General features: G+C 39.3%; 2 protein-coding genes across 4 annotated transcripts in view; both read right to left on the minus strand.

Moving 5' to 3' along the window:
• Positions 1 to 19,813, minus strand: part of HAVCR2 (hepatitis A virus cellular receptor 2) — a 48,970-nt gene that overhangs the window by 17,206 nt on the left and 11,951 nt on the right. For both annotated transcript variants that reach the window (XM_027970448.3, XM_060416593.1), the window contains one exon: positions 1 to 19,195. In XM_027970448.3, the coding sequence (XP_027826249.1) occupies positions 1 to 55 (55 nt within the window). In that variant the 5' untranslated portion in view covers positions 56 to 19,195. The remainder of the gene's footprint in view (positions 19,196 to 19,813) is intronic.
• MED7 (mediator complex subunit 7) overlaps positions 16,026 to 19,813 on the minus strand; it is a 15,739-nt gene continuing 11,951 nt past the window's right edge. For both annotated transcript variants that reach the window (XM_027970449.2, XM_027970450.3), the window contains one exon: positions 16,026 to 19,195. In XM_027970449.2, the coding sequence (XP_027826250.1) occupies positions 18,477 to 19,178 (702 nt within the window). In that variant the 5' untranslated portion in view covers positions 19,179 to 19,195 and the 3' untranslated portion in view covers positions 16,026 to 18,476. The remainder of the gene's footprint in view (positions 19,196 to 19,813) is intronic.

Below are 19,813 nucleotides of genomic sequence, written 5' to 3' on the forward strand. Positions count from 1 at the left end.
TTGTAAGCAGTAGCAGCATGAGCAGGACACAGTCAAAAAAAAGATGTGAAAACATGGGTTCTGAAGAAGAAAGTCAAACAATGGCTCTGTTTAGGTTGCAGTTTCAATTCCCCAATCAAACTGAGTATTTCCTGCAACTGTCTCTCCTCCCAAGTCACAGGAGCAGTGGCCACTCTCCAGACTGCTGGCCCAGCACAGCAGGCATTTGACCACCAATCACTCTTCTCTTAACACTGTCATCTATGATGACAGCAAAGGAAATACCAGTTCTCTCTCATGCTACACCACACGCATCCTGTGAAGACTGACATTTACCCTGTCCTCATCATCGAAGAGGAAGCAATACTCAGAGGAAGAACAGTGTTACTCTGTCAAGTGTCTCTTGGCAAGTAGAGTGAGCCCTCTACTATCTCCAGTGAAATAATAGTCCTCTGTCTGAAATGGAGAGTGTTCACTGGGAACACAGGTAGAAATATATCACTCATACATTCATTCAGTCAAGTCAGTCAGCTGGTGAGTTCTGTGACCAATGTTTATGAAGCATCTACTATTTGTCAGGAACTGGACTAGGAGCAGGGAAATACCACCATGAATGAATGGCCTGATTCTTTTTGTTTTTGTTTTTGGCTATGCCATATGACTTGTAGGATCTTAGTTCCCTGACCAGGGTCCGAACCCATGCCCCCTGCACTGGAAGTGTGCATTCCTAACCACTGAACTGCCAGGGAAATCCCTGGCCTGTTCCTTATCCTCACATTTAGGTGCCCTTTCTACTCCAATCATGAAACTAATTCTTAGCCTTGCTCTAATACAAACTGAGCCATGCCATGTAAGCTTCCTAGGCTGGCCTCCCCCTTTATAAAATCTATAACATGAGGAAACTGTATTAGGTGACATAGGCACAGCTGCTCTAACATGACTTTGACCTGAACTTTCAGACTCTTCCACCAAGGAAAACTGCATTCCCTCCTGCAATGATTCTTTCCCTCTCCTTCTGGGGGAACCGAAGGCACCTCAATATTCTATTTCCTCTCATATACACTAGATGTCCCCTTTCCTTCCATCTCAGGGGCTTTGGGCATCAATTGTCAGAAACTGTTGATCCACACTCTCCATTATTGAGGTTAACATCTCAAACACTCTCAACTCTGGGAGCATGACTTTTGTCTGGAAATCTTAAAAGCAAACATCTATTTATAAAAGGGAAGTGAGCTCTCAGATGGAACAGTTTCTGAAAACCCTGTGGTCTTCCTCTGTCTTCTCTGTCTGAATTTCCTTGTCACTCATTTTAAATGTTACTAAATGCATTTATTATAAATATCCAGCTTATTCTGTGTGTGTACCTTTATAGTGCCACAAAGTTAGTGGTGACTCAAGAGATCATGTTCAATTTCTTTATGGTATAGACAAGGAAACTGATGCCTGAAAAGACCAATTTGCCCAAAGGTATATGACTGTTCATTTCAAGCAAGAACACGAGTTTCCCTAAGAACCAGATTGTTTTCCCACTGTAAACTATGTTTTATAAATTTCATATTTGCCCTTACTATGTCTGCCCACACACCTAATAACAACAAGCAAATGTACATATTCAAGTGTAAGGTAGATATGATTAAACATGGGGTCAGAGGTTAGATTTACTAACAGCATGCATGAGTCCAAGCAAAACTCTTAAAAGTTTCAGGCCTCACATTTTATGTTCTGATTTTGGTTTGTTTTGTTTCTTATCATTATTACTCTGTCCTCTATCCATCTCTAGAATTATTACTGGATCCAGCTTAATAAAAGTTTAACAATGGGAACTTCCCTAGGAATCCACCTGCCAATGAAGGGAACACAGGTTCAATCCCCATAGCCCAGGAAGATCCCACATGCCGTGGAACAACTAAGCCCACATGTAGCAGCAAAGACCCAGGACAGCCTAAATAAATAAATAAAATTATTTTTAAAATGAAATTACTTACTAGTGAGGCTTTAAAAAATAATTAACAATGTATTAATTCATCAAAGTCTAGACATGAAGGTGCCTAGAAATCTACTCTAACCCCTTTCTTTTTCTTTGTGTATACAGGACATTTTTTGAATATTGTCATTTTCACTTAACTTTTATTTCTTGGTGTTTTAACTGTTTAGGCAACACATCCAAATGGCTAAAGTTTAAAGCAATATAAAAAACTTATATTGAGAAGCTTCATTCTCACCCCTTCAAGTTCACCAGTTTCCCCCACCCACCCTATAGGTTTCTATTTTCTTAAATCTTTTGTGTATCCTCCCAATGCAAACACAAGAAAATAAAGTATATATTCTTATTTCTCCTTTTTCAGACAAAAAAGCATATCATAACACATTTCACAATTTGCATTTTCCATTTACTAGTTTATATAAATTTTCTGACATATCAAAAGCAGAGAAAATAGTACACACTCTCAATACACAAATTCAAAATTATCAAATTTTTCTTTTAAAACAAATCCCAGATGTCATGTTATTTCACCCTTACAGACATCAATGTGCATCTTATTTTTTAAAAATTGACATTCTGCTAATTACCATTATCACATAAGACAAAATTAATAATGATGTCTTAGCAGCACCTGATTCTTCAGTCCATAATCAAATTCCCCTGATTATCTCAAAAATGTCCTTTTATAATAGGTTTAAGTCCAGATCTAAACACTGCATTTGGTTGCTATAACCCTTGTGCTTTTGGTTGCTGTAACCCTACACTGCATTTGGTTGTTAGAATCCTTGTGCTCTGTGTGCTCACTTAGTCGTGTCTGACTCTTTGCAACCCTTTCGACTACAGTAGGCCAGGCTTCTCAATCCATGGGAATTTTCAGGAAAGAATATTGGAGTACAGTGGGACACCCCAGAGGGATGGGATGGGGAGGGAGGTGGGAGGGGGGTTGGGGATAGGGGACACATGTACACCAGTGGCTGATTCATGTCAATGTATGGCAAAAACCCCCACAATGTTGTAATGTAATTAGTCTCCAATTAAAATAAATACACTAATTTTTTTAATCACTTCAGCTGCTGCATTATAAAACCAGTTAAAAAGTGTTCACAGATTTCCATGTGAGAGATAACAGTAACTTGAATAAGAGTGGCAGTACAGTTCAGTTTAGTCGCTCAGTCGTGTCTCACTCTTTGCTACCCCATGGACTGCAGCACACCAAGCCTCCCTGTCCATCACCAACTCCTGGAGTTTACTCAGACTCATGTCCATTGAATCCGTGATGCCACCCAACTATCTCATCCTCTGTCGTCCCCTTCTCCTCTTGCCTTCAATCTTTCCCAGCATCAGGGTCTTTTCCAATGAGTCAGTTTTTTGCATCATGTGGCCAAAGTATTGGAGTTTCAGCTTCAGCATCAGTCTTTCCAATGAATATTCAGGACTGATTTCCATTAGGATGGACTGGGTGGATCTCCTTGCTATCCAAAGGACTCTCAAGAGTCTTCTCCAACACCACAGTTCAAAAGCATCAATTCTTAGGTACTCAGCTTTCTTCATAGTCCAACTCTCACATCCATACATGACCACTGGAAAAACCATAGGTTTGACTAGACAGATCTTTGTTGGAAAAGTAATGTCTCTGAATTTTAATATGCTGTCTAGGTTGGTCATAACTTTTCTTCCAAGGAGCAAGCTTCTTTTAATTGCATGGCTGCAGTCACCATCTGCAGTGATTTTGGAGCCCCCAAAAATAAAGTCTGTCACTGTTGTTTCCACTGTTTCCCATCTATTTGCCATGAAATGATGGGACCAGATCACCATGATCTTAGTTTTCTGAATGTTGAGTTTTAAGCCAACTTTTTTACTCTCTTCTTTCACTTTCATCAAGAGGCTCTTTAGTTCTTCACTTTCTGCCATAAGGGTGGTGTCATCTGCATACCTGAGGTTAGCGATATTTCTCCCAGCAATCTTGATTCCAGTTTGAGGTTCATAAAGCCTGGCATTTCTCATGATGTATTCTACATAAAAGTTAAATAATCAGGGTGACAATATACAGCCTTGACATACTCCTCTCTCTATTTGGAACCAGTCTGTTGTTCTGTGTCCAGTTTTAACTATTGCTTTCTAACCTGCATACAGATTTCTCAAGAGGCACGTCAGGTGGTCTGGTATTTCCACCTCTTTAAGAATTTTCCAGTTTATTGTGGTCCACACAGTCATGAAGATGAATAAAATTGCTTCCAAGCTCTATTTGAGACGTAGAAAAAGCAAGACCAGACGGGACCAGAGGGGTGAGTGAAAGGGAGGAGTGGATAATAACATTCAAGTTTCAGGCTTCAGTGACAAGATGAATGAGGGTGTCATTCACCAAGATAAAAATAAGTCAGCAATGGTACGTACTGGCCCAAAAATACGCTTAAATAAATCCTGAAAACCTTTAAAAAAAAAAAAAAAGATACTGGAGTGGGTTGCCATTTCCTCCTCCATAGGTTATAACACTTAAGTTTCTTTTAATCAAGGCCAGTCTTCCCTCCTTTCCCCCTGCCATTGACAAGTTGTACAAAACAATGTGCTGTTCCACATTCTGGGTTTGTTTCCTTGTGTCTCTTCTTTTAAAGTATTCCTCTTTTCTTTATATTTCCTATAAATGTAACTTAGCTCTAGAGATTTGGTTAGATTTAGGCTTAATTCTTTGGCAAGAACACACAGCTGGTGCTACTCCATCACAATTGTCTGGTTGTGCCACATCTAGAGATGCTAAGATCAATTAGCTTGTATCTTTCTTTTTCAACTTCATGTTATATTCTGAGCATTTCTCCATTTCAGCTCATATAGAATGTTCTTGTTCTTTATTATGGCAACATAGATCTTATTGGGTGAAAACACTGGGTGGAAATAATAATGATTATTCTTTTGAAAGGAATACAGCATGTCTCAATTTATTTATAAAGATGACCATAAAAGACCCATGAAGGTCTATGATTCTTTAATTATGTACAAGAGAAGTTTGCTTTTTGAAAGGAGCCATTGAATGTATTTTTGGTAAAGAAGTCTTCCATATTGTAATATTTTCTATATTCTGTTTATTAATAAAAACTCATATCATGAATTTTCTTAAGGGCTTGTTGAGAGTTGGCTATAATTACGTGAAGGAATAACTACAAAATAAAACTACTACATATGATACTACTGTAGAAGTTAAGTGTTCTGTTTTCTCCCTCTATCAGTAGGAAACGTGGCAGAAAATCTCAGACTCCTTGAAGATATCCTCCAAACACTAAATGGAAACACTGGAATTATGTGTAATTAGAATTACCCATTTATAGACAATTAAGGGGCCACTTGATGGGCTTTCCAGATGACTCAGTGGTAAAGAATCCACCTGTCAAAACAGAAGACATGGATTTGATCCCTGAGTCAGGAAGATCCCTTAGAGAAAGAAATGGCAACCCACTCCAGTATTCTTGCCTGGGAAATCCCATGAACAGAGGAGCCTGGTGGGCTACAATTGAGAGAGTTGCAAAAGAATCAGACATATGACAAGAGACAAGGGGCCACTTGACAAAATTTATAAAATGGAAATGAGAGAATTTTACTCAGGTCAGAAGATAGGAAAACATGGGTGAGAGAGATAAACCTGGAAAACTCAGTTCACTTAGAATCTACCCTATACAATGGGAGAACTGCAATTGACTAGATAATGGGGAGATAGTAATGCCCACGAGAGCTGGAATCCTATACACACTGAGTTTGAATCAAAAATCCTCTCATTTAAATCACAGCATCTCAGTTAGTTTCCATGTACCATTAGTGCCAAAATTTTGCAAAGGCAGACACAAGGTTGGATATAAAGGGTAAGAAGTTAAGCAACTCTGAACTTGATCTTGACCTACAGATTACAGCTAGCCATGTGACTTCCCTTTAAAGGGACTATAACCTTATGTGTCTGTACAATACTTGAAAAACTTTCATTATATAAGTCATAGTCACTGTAGAAAACTGTGAAAAATAAGAATAAATAAATAAAATAAAGGCCAGACCCCGGTACCTTGAAATATCCACTATCACCATAACAGTAATGTTTTTCTCCTTTCATATATTTTTTATAAATTTCTCTTTCTAGATATACAATGTGTTAATGCCATACCTCTGGTAGGTCTATCACCACTCAGAAAGTCTTACTCATGGACAATTGTGAATATCCTGAATTCACTGGGAGCCAGGAAAAGGTACAAAATTCCCCATTAAATCACCTATCTGTTTGTAGACTGCATCATCTGAGATGCAGTCTACAAACTGCATCGATGAAAGCCTTTTTATTTTACTTTTATTTGTGTGGTCTTAGTGCTTTCATTCACATCAAAGTGCTTTCAATATTGCCTTCTGCACCTGGTCCCAGCACTGACAGAGCTACTTCATCTCTCTCATCCAGGTCTCTTAGGGTTAGCTACAAGGCAAATTTCTTCCTTGCTACTGCCCACCTCTCAAAGCATGATCTTGGTGTTCTTTTGCCAACAAAGACTTCTTTCACCAAAGACCCTATACTTTACTTATGTTGCAGATGACTGAAAATGCAACTCAAATTAGCTTAAACTATAGATTTATTGACTGATGTTATTGAAAAGTCTAACTTCAGGCAATGCTTGGCTCAATGGCCCCAGTGAAAACATCAGGGACCTCATTTCTAGCTGTCCTGGCATTGGTGCCTTCTGCAGATCCTACAGTGTCCCTCTCCCGTCCCTTCAGAGCACATATCTGCACACCAAGAACATCTCTTGGCCACTCTCCCACAAGCCCACGGATGCACATTCCTTCAAACACCAAAACTGGGTTACAGGCTCATTCTTGAACAATCTGTGTCCATAGGGTCAAAAAGGACTAATTGGGTAAGGCCTGGGTCACCAAATCTCATGCTCTGAAAGTGAGAGAAGGGTGGTGACCCTAAAGAAAAAAGTGTGGTGCATTTTAACAGGAGAAATGGATGCTGGGCAGCAGAAGCAAATATCCACTATAGCAGAAGCAAATGCTTCCCAGAAAGAGATGGGGTGGTGGGGAGATGGGGAAAGAAACCTTGATCCTCCAAATGTGGATGGCTCTTTTTCTTACAAAAAGGGTATTTTAATAACATAGTGCTTTTTAAGGACTTCCCTGGTGGCTCAGGTGGTAAAGCATCTTTGATCCCTGGGTCGGGAAGATCCCCTGGAGAAGGAAATGGCAACCCACTCCAGTACTCTTGCCTGGAAAATCCCATGGACGGAGGAACATGGTAGACTACAGTCCATGGGGTCGCAAAGAGTTGGACAGTACTGAGCGACTTCACTTTCTAGTGTTTTTTAACTTAAAAAGGACACATTCTTCACGACCCCAGGGAGATGCTAAAGAGCTCTCTTGTCTCTAGAGTTTTTATATTTAGTAACTGGATGAGTGCCAGAGAGATTTTGCGGTCACACTCAAACTAATGTCAGTCAGCTCCGTGCTGCTCCTGCTCAGGTAATCAAACCTCTTCAGAGAGGAGGAAATGGGAGGGGTGTGAAATAATTAACCCTTGATAACTCATCAAGGCTCCCAGTGACGAAACTGAAAAGCATGAAAACCATCAAGAAAATTCTATTGAGCTACGTGTGAGTCACTGTGGGAACTCCTATCTGAGGTTTCAACTTGAAAATGCCAGTCCCAGTCTCCTCCAGTGTGATGCTGGTGGGGAAGTGGTGAGTGGTTGCTCACCCCAAGCATGTTCTCCAATATGGCAATTCTTTGTGTTCATTATTTTTTTGCTCCAGGTTCAGACACTAAAGCTAATCATACTTCTCAGTTTAACAGACATACTCTTCATCAGTCCCAGTGAGGATTCTCTCTTATTTCATTTCACTATTTCCCCACTTTGTCTCTGACTCACAATCACATTTCTTTCATCTCATGGGCATCCACTTCACACAAGAATGTTGAACAGTTTTCTGAAGTATTTATTCCAGTTTACATTCTTACTGGCAGTGAGAACTCTTAACGCCCTACGTCTTTGACAATATCAGGACTGTCACACTTTTTAATTTTTTCCTGAGTGTATGATGATGTCACAGTATGGCTTTAAGGTTAAACTACTCTGTTTAATGGAAAACGGTAAAGATGTACAGAACACTGCATAAACTTAAATTTACAGTTTACCAATACTTAGAAAGCAAACACACAAGTAACCAGGACCCAAAACAAAAAATAAAACATAGCCAATCTCCTAAGTCCTCTGACCTCTACTCATTTCCCAAGCACAAAACCTTCCTCCTGTCCTATAGGTAACTACTACTCGAAATTTTTCAGTAATTGCTTGTTTTTAATAGCTTTACCATTTAGGTAATGCATCCTAAAGTTTTATGTATAATTTTGATTGTTTTTGAACATCATAAAGCTGAAATAACAAAACCCCCCAAAAAAAAATTGTCTATAGGCTTTTGCATCTTGCTTTTTTCATTTAACAGTGTACTTGTGAGATCCATTCATGCTGCTTTGTATCTCTGTGGGGTGTTATTACTGAACAGTTTTCCTGGAACTGGATATGTCTCAAATTGTTTATTAATTTCAAAATGAACATTTAATCTTGTTTCAGTTTTCAGGAACAATGTCACCCTGTACATTCTCATTTATGAATTCATGGTGGACACACAGGAGCTTCTCTGGAGCATTCTTCTGACAGTGGAATTAGCAGGTCAGAGGGTATATATGTTTTGAGCCATACTAGATAAGGCCTGTTTCCAAGACATCTACCAGTAGTGTATGAGCTTCTCCTATTCCATATCCTTCTCAACAGTTGGTATTGAGAGATTTTTTTTTTTTTTTTTAGCCAAACTGGTAAAGGATATGATGGCCTCTCACTAGAGCTTTACTCTGCATTATACTCATTACTAACAAGGTTGTGAGTGAAAAGTGAAGTCGCTTAGTCGGGTCCAACTCTTTGGGACCCCATGGACTGTAACCTATCAGGCTCCTCCAATCACAGGGTTTTCCAGGCAAGAATACTGGAGTGGGTTGCCATTTCCTTCTCCAGGGGATCTACCAGACCCAGGGATCAAACATGGGTATCCTGCATTGCAGGCAGACGCTTTACCATCTGAGTCACCAGAGAAATAGTCACTAACAAGGTTAATGAGCATTTTTTCTTTGGTTTATGAACCACATGGATCTAGGGAGTGGAGGGGCACAAATGATTATGTGGGTCTTTGCCTATTTTTTCTGTTGGGCTTCTCAGTTTTTTATTGATGCATATGAGTAATTTATATACTCAGGATACCAGTCCTCTGCTGGTTTAATCTGTTATTAATGTTCTCCCACTTTGTGGCTTTTCACTTATTAATGGTATGCTTTTTGAATACAATTTCTTAATTCAAATGTAGCAAAATTTACTAGCTTTTCCTTTGGTGGGTTATGTTTCCTGTATTTTATATAAGAAGACTTCTCTTATCCAGAGATGATGAAAATGTTCACCTAACATTATAGTTTTGTTTTTTACTGGCAGACCTTTAATTTTGCCAGAATTGATTTGCATATATTTTTGTCCTAGCCCCATTAATTGAAAATTCCAGCATTTTCCCACTACTTTGCAATGCCATCTCTGTTATATTTGAAAAATCATATAGGCATGAATCTGGTTTTTGGTTTTCAAGTCTGTTCCAATAGTATATCTGTCTTTCCTTCTGTCAGTATAAAGCATTATTTTAACTACTGCAGCGTTATGGGACATATTGATGTCCCATAAGGCAAATCCTCCACCTAGTTCTTTTATCAAGAGTATCTTGGCTATCTGGGTCTCTTGTACTTTTCTCCTACACATTTTAGAACCATCACATCAAATTAAAACAAAACAAAACAAAACAAAAACTGGTAAAAATTTGACTAGCTTGCATTGACTCTGCAAATCAATGTGGAGGAAATTTGATCTCTTTACATTGAGTGTTCCATTCCATAAACATGCTTTATCTCTGCTTACATTTAGATTTTCTTTAATGCCTCAATAAAAATTTAAAATATTCTCCTTAGTGGTCTTCAGCTGATTTCTTAACGTTTTTTCCTGGGCATTTATTATCAATAGATGCTGTTTTTCATAGTATCTTCTTTTTTCTATGTTAATCTTTAAATTTTATTGACACATAATGAACTTACAATGTTGTGTTAATTTAAAACTTTTGTTTGTTGCTGGTATTCTGAAATGCACTTTATTTTTGAATGCTTTTTTCTTCCAACCAATGAACTTTTTTATTAATGACTAGTTCAGTTCAGTCACCCAGTCATGTCCAACTCTTTGTGAGCCCATGGACTGCAGCACACCAGGCTTCCCTGTCCATCACCAACTCTCCGAGCTTACTAGAAAAATTGAGTCAGTGATGCCATCCAACCCTCTCATCTTCTGTCATCCCCTTCTCCTCCTGCCTTCAATCTTTCACAGCATCAGGGTCTTTTCCAATGAGTCAGTTCTTCGCATCAGCTAGCCAAAGTATTGGTGTTTCAGCTTCAGCATCAGTCCTTCCAATAAATATTCAGGACTGATTTCTCTTAGGATGGACTGGTTGGATCTCCTTGCTGTCCAAGGGACTCTCAAGAGTCTTCTCCAATACCACAGTTCAAAAGCATCAATTCCTCAGTGCTCAGCTTTCTTTTTCTTAGTGCTCAGCTTTCTTTATAGTCCAACTCTCACATCCATACATGACTACTGGAAAAACCATAGCTTTGACTAGATGGACCTTTGTTGGCAATTAATAATTTACATGTAGATAATTTATTAATAAAACCATAGTCTAAGCTATGTGAGATGGACCACACAGAAGGCTGAGTGCCAAAGAATTGATGCTTTTGAACTGTGGTGTTGGAGAAAACTCTTGAGAGTCCCTTGGATTACAAGGAGATCCAACCAGTCCATCCTAAAGGAAATCAGTCCTGAATATTCATTGGAAGGACTGACGCTGAAGCTGAAGCTCCAATACTTTGGCCACCTGATGCGAAGAACTGACTCACTGGAAAAGACGCTGATGATGGGAAAGACTGAAAGTGGGAGGAGAAGGGGATGACGGAGGATGAGATGGTTGGATGGCATCACTGACTCAATGGACATGAGTTTGAGCAAGCTCCAGATGTTGAAGGACAGAGAAGCCTGGTGTGCTGTAGTCCATGGAGTCACAAAAAGTCAGACACAACTGAGCGACTGAACAACTATCTGTAAATTATACTGAATTCTCTATGTAGCTAATCATATTTTCTGCAAATAATGACAGTTCAGTTTTTTCTTCAACCCTACATTTTTCTTACCAAATGTTAGGCAATGTGTACATATTTAATGGAAGTTTTGATAGCAGACATCTCTGTTTCATTACAGCTCTCAAAGAAAAAGTTTCACCTTTCACCTTGGGTATAATACATGCTGTAGATTTTATACAGCTATTATTTATTACATTAAGAAAGTTCTCTTCTATTCCTAAATGTTCTAAGTTTTTTCTTTTTCATGAATGGATACTAAATTTTATATATTTTTTGCAACAGACTACATTTTCTATTCTATGTTTCTAAAATAAACATGGATTGACCATAAAGATCACATTTTAGTTTTACTTATTGTGGTCTCATAAAAATAACTGGGGACTCTTCCATTTCCCTTTTTTCTATTCCAAGTCTGTATTTATTTTTTTCTAACAGTGTTTGATAGGACTTGTCAGCAAAACTATTTGAACTTAAAGTTTTCTAAGATTTTGACAACTTTGTTCTTAATCATTAGAAAGCTATTCAAGTTTCCTACTCTTAAGCCCGGATAGTTTTATAAGAATTTATCCATTTTACCTAAATTATCAAATTTGTTGGTATAAAGTTATCCATATTTTATTGTCTTATTGTCTATCAAATCTATAGTGATGTCCCTTTTTCATTTCTGCTCATTATTTATGGCTTCCTCTTTTTTAGCCACTCTTCCCTTTAGGTAGTAATGAGTCAGAACCCCAGGCTCATGCACCACTGATGCCTTTCTGACACCCACTCAGCCCCTCCAGATCAGATGCTTCTTCACAGATGACTAGCAAGCCTAAAACCTGAGTATGTTGCTTGGGGATGAACAAGTTTCAGAAAGAATTAGCATGGGCCTTCATTTTTGACTTTAGAGGGTAAATACCCTGTGTGCTATATTGTGCTGTCATGTTCAACTCTTTACAACGCCACAGACTGTAGCCCTTCAGGCTCCTCTGCCCATGGAATTTTCCAGGCAGGAATACTGGAGCGGGTTGCCATTTTCTACTCCAAGGCATCTTTTCGACCCAAGGATAGAACCCACATCTCTTTTGTCTTCTGCGTTGGCAGGCAGATTCTTTACCACTGTACCACCTGGGCTTCCCAACTACTCTATGAGATGGGTCTACAATTATCATAGCTAAGGAAACTGAATGTCATGGTGGTTAGTATTTCAAACCAAGGCTACAGTGCTAGTACATACAAGAGCTCAAATTCTACCATGTTTTACTCTTTCTCTCTTCTCTTTTAAACCTTATTTTTAAATCAGCCATTTACTAGCCAAAGTGTCTTCAATGTGTAGCAAGTCACATCTTCATCCGTAAAACAGTTTTTAACATTTTTCCAATCTGAGTATGGAGAGACAGACAGACAGACAAACACATATAGCAACTCAGACTATACTCAGCAACTTGCTGTTGCTATATATAGAATATACTTTCACAAAAGTACTCCCATTCTTAATGGCTCTTAACGAGTGTATGGTATTCATAGTATACCTTCATGCTTATTGAATGACTGAAAAATTGTGAAAATAAAGACCCAAAGGCACCTTTCCTTGTAGTTATGATACAGTATATTCCAAGCCAGCCATGTCTCCCCTTCCCAATGCCTGACTCCCATCCTTTCAATGTCCTCCCTTATTCCCAACCTACAGAACAGCAGGGAACCAGCAGCTTCACAGATGGTGCTTCACAGCTTGATGCTAAGCAGATGTGAGAAGCATCTTTCTGTCATCATCTACTCAGAACTAACCAACAGTGTCTGAGGTCTTCCTCAGGTCTTGTCCGGGCAGCCCTGAGAGAAAAGCTCTAATCAATTAAAAAAAAAAAAAAAAAAGAACTCTTATTCACAACATAGTACTGATTATTTTGAAAAATCTATACCCCATTCTCTCCATGAGAAAAAAATGTGTAGGCCACAGCAGATACAGCATCTCACTCGTTAAATACAAAGTTCAGTATTAGTTTCTCCGAGTTCCCTCTTCTATCACCTGGCTGCAGTCCCTAAACAAGAGGTAACAGTGCCACTTACTGTTAGACTCATCACATTACAGTTTGAAACCAGCTCCTCAGTTTTGAATTCTAAATGCCAAATGCAATTAGCAGGAAAAGTAACAGTCGACCTCTGAGCTTACAAAGTACCAGAAATTATGCTGAGTGCTCTGTAGCCATAATCTCACTTCAGCCCTAGAACAAACCTATAATTTTTATTTTGCAGTTATTAAGTGGTTTTATGAAACTATTCCAGGGTTAAGAATCCAATCACCTAGATCAGACCCTCTGGCCAAATTCACTGGCTGCCTGTTTTTGTACATTCCACAAGATAGGAATTATTTTTAACATGTTTAAATGGTTTGGAAAAAATCAAAAGAATATTTCATAACATGTAAAAATTATTTAAACTCGTTTCAATCTCCATATCTAAAGTTGGAACACAGCATTCTCATTTATCTACGTATTTTCTATGGCTGCATTTGTACCGCAGTAGAGGAGTAATTACAATGGCTAAAAAATGTCAACTCCTGACCTAGATTCTAATCTGGATACACCACTTGTGCAAACCACAAAACTGATCCCCACTTTCATAAAGTGGGGGTGATACCTACTTAGAGCGAGTTTTAGGAAGGTTAGGGCTTAAATGCACAGTATCTCGAGACAGCAGCAAAATTTGACATAAATGCTTTAAAATGTTCAAAAGGAGCTCATAATTTCCATCTGCAAACTTCCTCAGTTTAATACCATGTGATGTATAAAATAAGAACTTGGGGGTTAAAATATCAGATTCCACTTTTGACTCTGTTACTCACTACCTATGGTTTATTAAATACATGATGGGGCAGCAACAGCAGCAGAAAGGTAATAAAGGATGAAGGTTTAGGCTTTGAAACTAGAATATTTCAATCCTGGCTTTGCCACTCACTAGCTTGGTGACTTTGGATAAATGACACCCTTCTGAGTCTCCACTCCCTCATCTGAAATATGGTGTAAAAAACATGATTTTAATGGGTTGTTTTGAGGATAAAATGTTTTTCTGTATATTGATTAGAACAGTGCCAACTAAGCGCTTTATATGCATGCTATTGATGTATGTTACAACTTAGGGCAGGGTGCCCCAAAATATTTCCAAGGGCATACTGAACTAAGAAGTGGCCAATACAAGAGCGACACTCTGACCACCCTCTCCCAACCCACCCCTGCATGATTTCCCCCAAAGCAAAAAACAAACCTCTCCCATGAAAGGTGCACTCACCACAGTGAAGGGAAGAGGACACCCTTATCACCAGAGATAAGGAATTTGAACTCAAAAGCCTATATAAATAAACTTTGTTACCTCTTTATTACTCCAAGCCCAAATTGTTTAGATTCTTCATTGAGCACATGCCAATTCCTCACAAATTCAGTGTTTGTCTAAAGAATATAAATGCTCTGGCTACTTCTTAGGCCCCATTGCTGAGACCTCTGTGTATAGGAATTAAAATTTTCTCTTATCAATTTGTCTTGTGTCGGTTTTATTATCAGTCCAATCTCAAGAACTCAAGAAGGGTAGAGGGGGAAATTCCCCTCTCCCCAACACTTCCCATCAGATTTAGGATAGAGCAAACTCCTTTCCCTGGCCTTCTAAGTCCTGTAACCTACCACCATCTGCTTCTCTAACTTCAACCGCCTCCCTCCCTATGGTGTGGCCCTAGCAGCCTTTTCCCTCAAAATCATGCCAACTTTTGTCTCAAGAGACACTCGTACTTGCTGTTTCCTGTGACCTCAGGACAGGCCTTTTCTCTTAACTACAACACAGCACATTTGAAATGGTCTTCCACAACCCTTAACAATTTCAAACACAGAAACAACTTGAGAAAATAATGTGGACAAGGCATTTTGAGTAGGAAATAGAAATATATTGGAAGCAAGATTCTTGTTACAATGGCTGGTTAATGCAAGAATTTATGCCTTCAAAAATTAACCTATTTGTGATCCTGTTTCTTTCATTTTCATTCCCACTCTTCATACCCCCAGGAACTAAACCAGTGTCAGGAATAAAGAGGACCACAATATCCACTAAATGACTAGAGCAAATAAATGGACTTAAACAGAGGGGTGGACGACCTCCTTCCATACATTAACATGTTTGGATCTGTCATATTCTTACAGAATCTGACGCCATCCCCCCCCCCCCCCCGCCCGTCCCCCGCCAGCTGAATGGCCCAGCTGAAGTCAGGAATGCCACCCCTAACTTCTCCCTTCCAGCTGGTCAATTACCTTTTTTTTGGAGACAACTCCCAGACAGTAGTACAGAAAGACTTAACACCCAGGAACTGTTAGCACACATGTTCTCCACTCATACCATCAAAGAAGCTGGTTTGTATAGAATGAAATTAACAGAAAAATCAGAAAGGAGGGACAAAGCGTTCTGGGTCAGGTTTGAGTCCCACTTGCCCTAAAGAACCTCCAAGTCCTCTTCATGGTTTGGATGTTTAACTTACCCCTCAATCATGTAACACGTGATTTCAATAATCCTGTTAGGGATTTCATAAATCCTTCATCTCATAAATTTAAAAGGATTTCATAATCCTTTCAACAAATTCATCTTTTGCTTAAACTAGTACAAGTATAGAGTACTGAGTAATGCAATCCTTTATCCTATGGCACAGCAGTCACCTACAAACTTCTTAAACCCAATCTCAGGGCCCCACTCCAGAGCAATGAAACCAGAATCCTTGTAGTCTGGGTCCCAGCACTGGTAATCTCAAGAGTTGCCCTGGTTATACCTTCAGATATTCCACTTCAAGGTATCAATTTATAAGGAATATTCATTACGATCAGGTGTGCAAAGATGTATTTTAATACTTAGAGTTTTTACATACACTTTGAAATCTGTAACAACTATCAGACCACTGGTGTTTTTTCACCAGTGTTTTTTCCATTGTAACAGCAGGAGTTCACATCAGAATTCATTAGTTTATGTCAAGTTCCACCCTGACAGATCTGCAAGATCATATCCCTTCAAAGTCAGAATTTAAGATTTCACATGAAATTTTAATCTCTTACTCTTTCTCTCCAACAAACATTATATACAAATAATGCTGTGACTCTCTTAAGGATGTGATAGTGATAATGTGATTCAGTTTTTTCCATGCAAGGATTTGCAAAATTGGTTTTGTACTTCAGTGTTATAAGAGGGTTGTGTTCAAAGGAGATTCCTTTGGAGAGTTGCCAAAGTGTTATACCTTATTCTGCCATAGGGAGATGAAGGGGTTTCCTTCCCCCTTCAATTTAAACTTAACAGAGCCCAGACTGTGTCTCCTGGAGTCTATGGAGCCAAAAAATCAATACCAAACACATATGAGGAAAAAACAAATGAGACTTGCCAACTATCTGCCTAACAGAGAGGTTATCTACTTGAAAGTTACACAGTTGTGTCTGACTCTTTGTAATCCCATGGACTGTAACCTGCCCGGCTCCTCTGTCCATGGAATTCTCCTAGCAAGAGTACCGGAGCGGGTTGCCATTTCCTTCTCCAGGGGATTCTCCTGACCCAAGGATCAAACTCAGCACTGCAGGCAGATTCTTTAGCAACTGAGCCACTAGGGAAGCCAAATATTTTTTGACAGGCAAGGGGCCCACGGACAGAAACAGCAGATTGGCCCCACTTGCCAAGAACATCTGTCCCTCATCTGGCATGGCTTAGGCCCAGTCCAAGAGAGTATGCAGAACAGGCTATCTACTTGGGAACAGCCTAAATGCCCCAGAATTTTAAAGAAAAGGATAAATGAGTGTTTCACACACAGAATTGACCCATGGCCACTTTAAACCGGACTTCGCCTGTTTATTTGGGCAAAAGCCTTATCATTATCAGGGATTCTTAAGCTTGAGCCTGCATGGGAATCACCTGAGAGCTCTTTAACACAGTTTGTTGAGCCCCACTTCTAGAATTCACTTTAACATGCCTGGGGTGGACCTGAGAATTTGCATAACCAGTCCCCAAGTGATGTCAATGCTGCCAGTCTAGCACTATGCTTTGAGAATCACTCAAAGCATATTTCTAAATATGCTTTATTAAGAGAAAGGCTGGGAGAAACCCTCATATACAAGGCAGACTCTCCATCAAGATTTCAGTGGAAGAGGGGTTGGAGAAAAGAGAAGTGCAGAAATGAAATCTCAGTGCTCAAAACAACAGTAACAACAAAATAACAACAGTAAGTTGACTTCTTATTCACATGGTGAAGTTAAATCAGCAGGGGTAAGGAAAGGGGTGGGACGGTGGGGAGGATGGAGTTAAAATGAAAGGAGGTCCTGGTCTTCAGGCATTCAAGGACCCAAAATGACCAAACTTTTGCCATCTTCAAGTGGCTTCCAAAGTTTTCCTGGGTGTGATCATCAAACCAGATGAGAAGAGAATGGTGGGTGATATAAAAAACTTTTATGGGGCAGGCCTGGATTTTTACATCATATTCCACTGCTAAGAATTCAGTCACATGGACTCACAGAGATGCACAGGGAATGGAGAACCGCAGTTTCTGGCAAGGCAGCATGTCTCAGGGGAGCAAGAATCTCTGGTGGACATCCAGTAATCTCTGCCACCAAACCCCCTTTCCATGGCAGGCTTCCACCCTTAAGCAAGTCTGAATCTAGGAAATGTAGTACAGATAATTTACATAGACATTTTAATGATTAAAATGAATGTCTGTAACTAAAAGTGATCAAAGGACTTCTTAGTGACTGGATAAAAGTTCCAGGACCCATCCAGGATAGGGGTAAGAGGCTGAGACAGTGTTTGCAAGAACAGCCAAGAGAAAAAATGAAACTTTTACAACTCTGGGGTTCCTCTCTTTAAACATGTTACACTATTCTTTTTTAGAGATTAAGCAAGTTTTTAAGTGAAACAAAGATTTCATAATTTCATTTATAAAGTCTGATATCTTTTATTATCTATCACTCTTAAAGCAAATGACAAATCTACTTCCCAGGGTTGAAACCTGCTATCACTGAAGATATCTTCAAAATTCACTGCAACTCTGGAAACAAGGATATGCCACAAACACCTGCACTCTGCTTTTTAAGGGGATCACTCTTAATTAATGTAGGCACACTCATTTACCTATGCTTGCCATAAGGTGAAATTACTGCTATGACTTCTCACAATTGAGAAAGTTGGAGAATCAAGCTGCTTGCAAGACTTCTTTCTAGTTATCTCTCTTTTGAAACTCTCTAAAAGTGAATTAACTAATGTGTTTACCATTCACTGAACGGGAAAGGAAAAGAAACATCCTTCATGGCCTTTCATTCATTTCATCAATCAGGACACACAAGGCAGCATCTTTCTCTATAATCTGATCTCTCCTATGACCTGAATTTTCTCTTTGTTGTTCATTCTGTCCAATACAATTGTTGCTGTCATCAGCGTCCATTGGTTCAGTTTTTACTCTGATCCCTGCTTCCGAATGAGGCAAATCATCAGGCAGAGAAGCCAAGCAATTCTGAATCATCTCAATGACTCGTTCCAGATGCTTTTGAAACCTCTCAGCTGTCTCAAGACGTTGACGTTTCTGCACCTCCATCATGACTCTCAAGGTCTCTCTTGCTTGGTGGGGTCGGTATTCATTTATGAGATGATGTACATGTACAAAAAGCAGCTTAAGATCTTCTAGCTTCTCTTCTCGTTTTATACTCCCAGGGCTCCTTATCAAGATATCTAAGAGGTCTAAGAAATTAATAAGGATAGACATATTGAGTTTTCTCAGTTCTTTCTTGTGATCAAACTGCATAGGATGAAGTCGTTCAATACCCTGACTTTCTAAAGGGCGGATGATAAGATCATCACACTGGAACTGGTTGCCAAACATCATGTAACTGTCCTTTATTGGAGGTGGAGGCTTGGGAGCGAGGCCTTCTTGAATATTTTCATCTGTATACTCCTTGATGTACTGCATCGGAGGGGGTGGGAGGGCACTCACTTGCTGTGGCTCACCCATTGTGGAAGATCAAGAACCTACAGAAATAAACCATCAAACAAAAAATAAGAGGAAAACAAAACATAACAAACACACACACACAAAGAGACCAAAGATTGAGAGTGGAGCTACAAAACAAACCTGTCACATTCAGTGATTAATGACAGAATATTTTCCCTATTCTCCCATGGCTGTTCGGTGCCCAAGACAAAAATTATCTCCGTCATCTCTAAAACTAACATTTACAACAGGGAAAAGCTGCTATCCTTCTCTAATTAGCATTATATACTCAATCATTCAAGTATTTTTCCAGCTCTACTTAACATTTTCATCAGCACAAAAAACTACTGTAGTATACAGCTGACCTTCAAAGCTATGGTTTTTCCAGTAATCATGTATGGATGTGAGAGTTGTACTATAAAGAAAAGCTGAGCACCGAACAATTGATGCTTTTGAACTGTGGTGTTGGAGAAGACTCTTGAGAGTCCCCTGGACTGCAAGGAGATCCAACCAGTCCATTCTAAAGGAAATTAGTCCTGAATATTCATTGGAAGGACTGATGCTGAAGCTGAAACTCCAATACTTTGGCCACCTGATGTGAAGAACCGACTCATTTGAAAAGACTCTGATGCTGGGAAAGATTGAAGGCAAGAGGA

The sequence above is a fragment of the Ovis aries genome, chromosome 5 (assembly GCF_016772045.2).
Source record: "Ovis aries strain OAR_USU_Benz2616 breed Rambouillet chromosome 5, ARS-UI_Ramb_v3.0, whole genome shotgun sequence".
Taxonomy (NCBI): domain Eukaryota; kingdom Metazoa; phylum Chordata; class Mammalia; order Artiodactyla; family Bovidae; genus Ovis; species Ovis aries.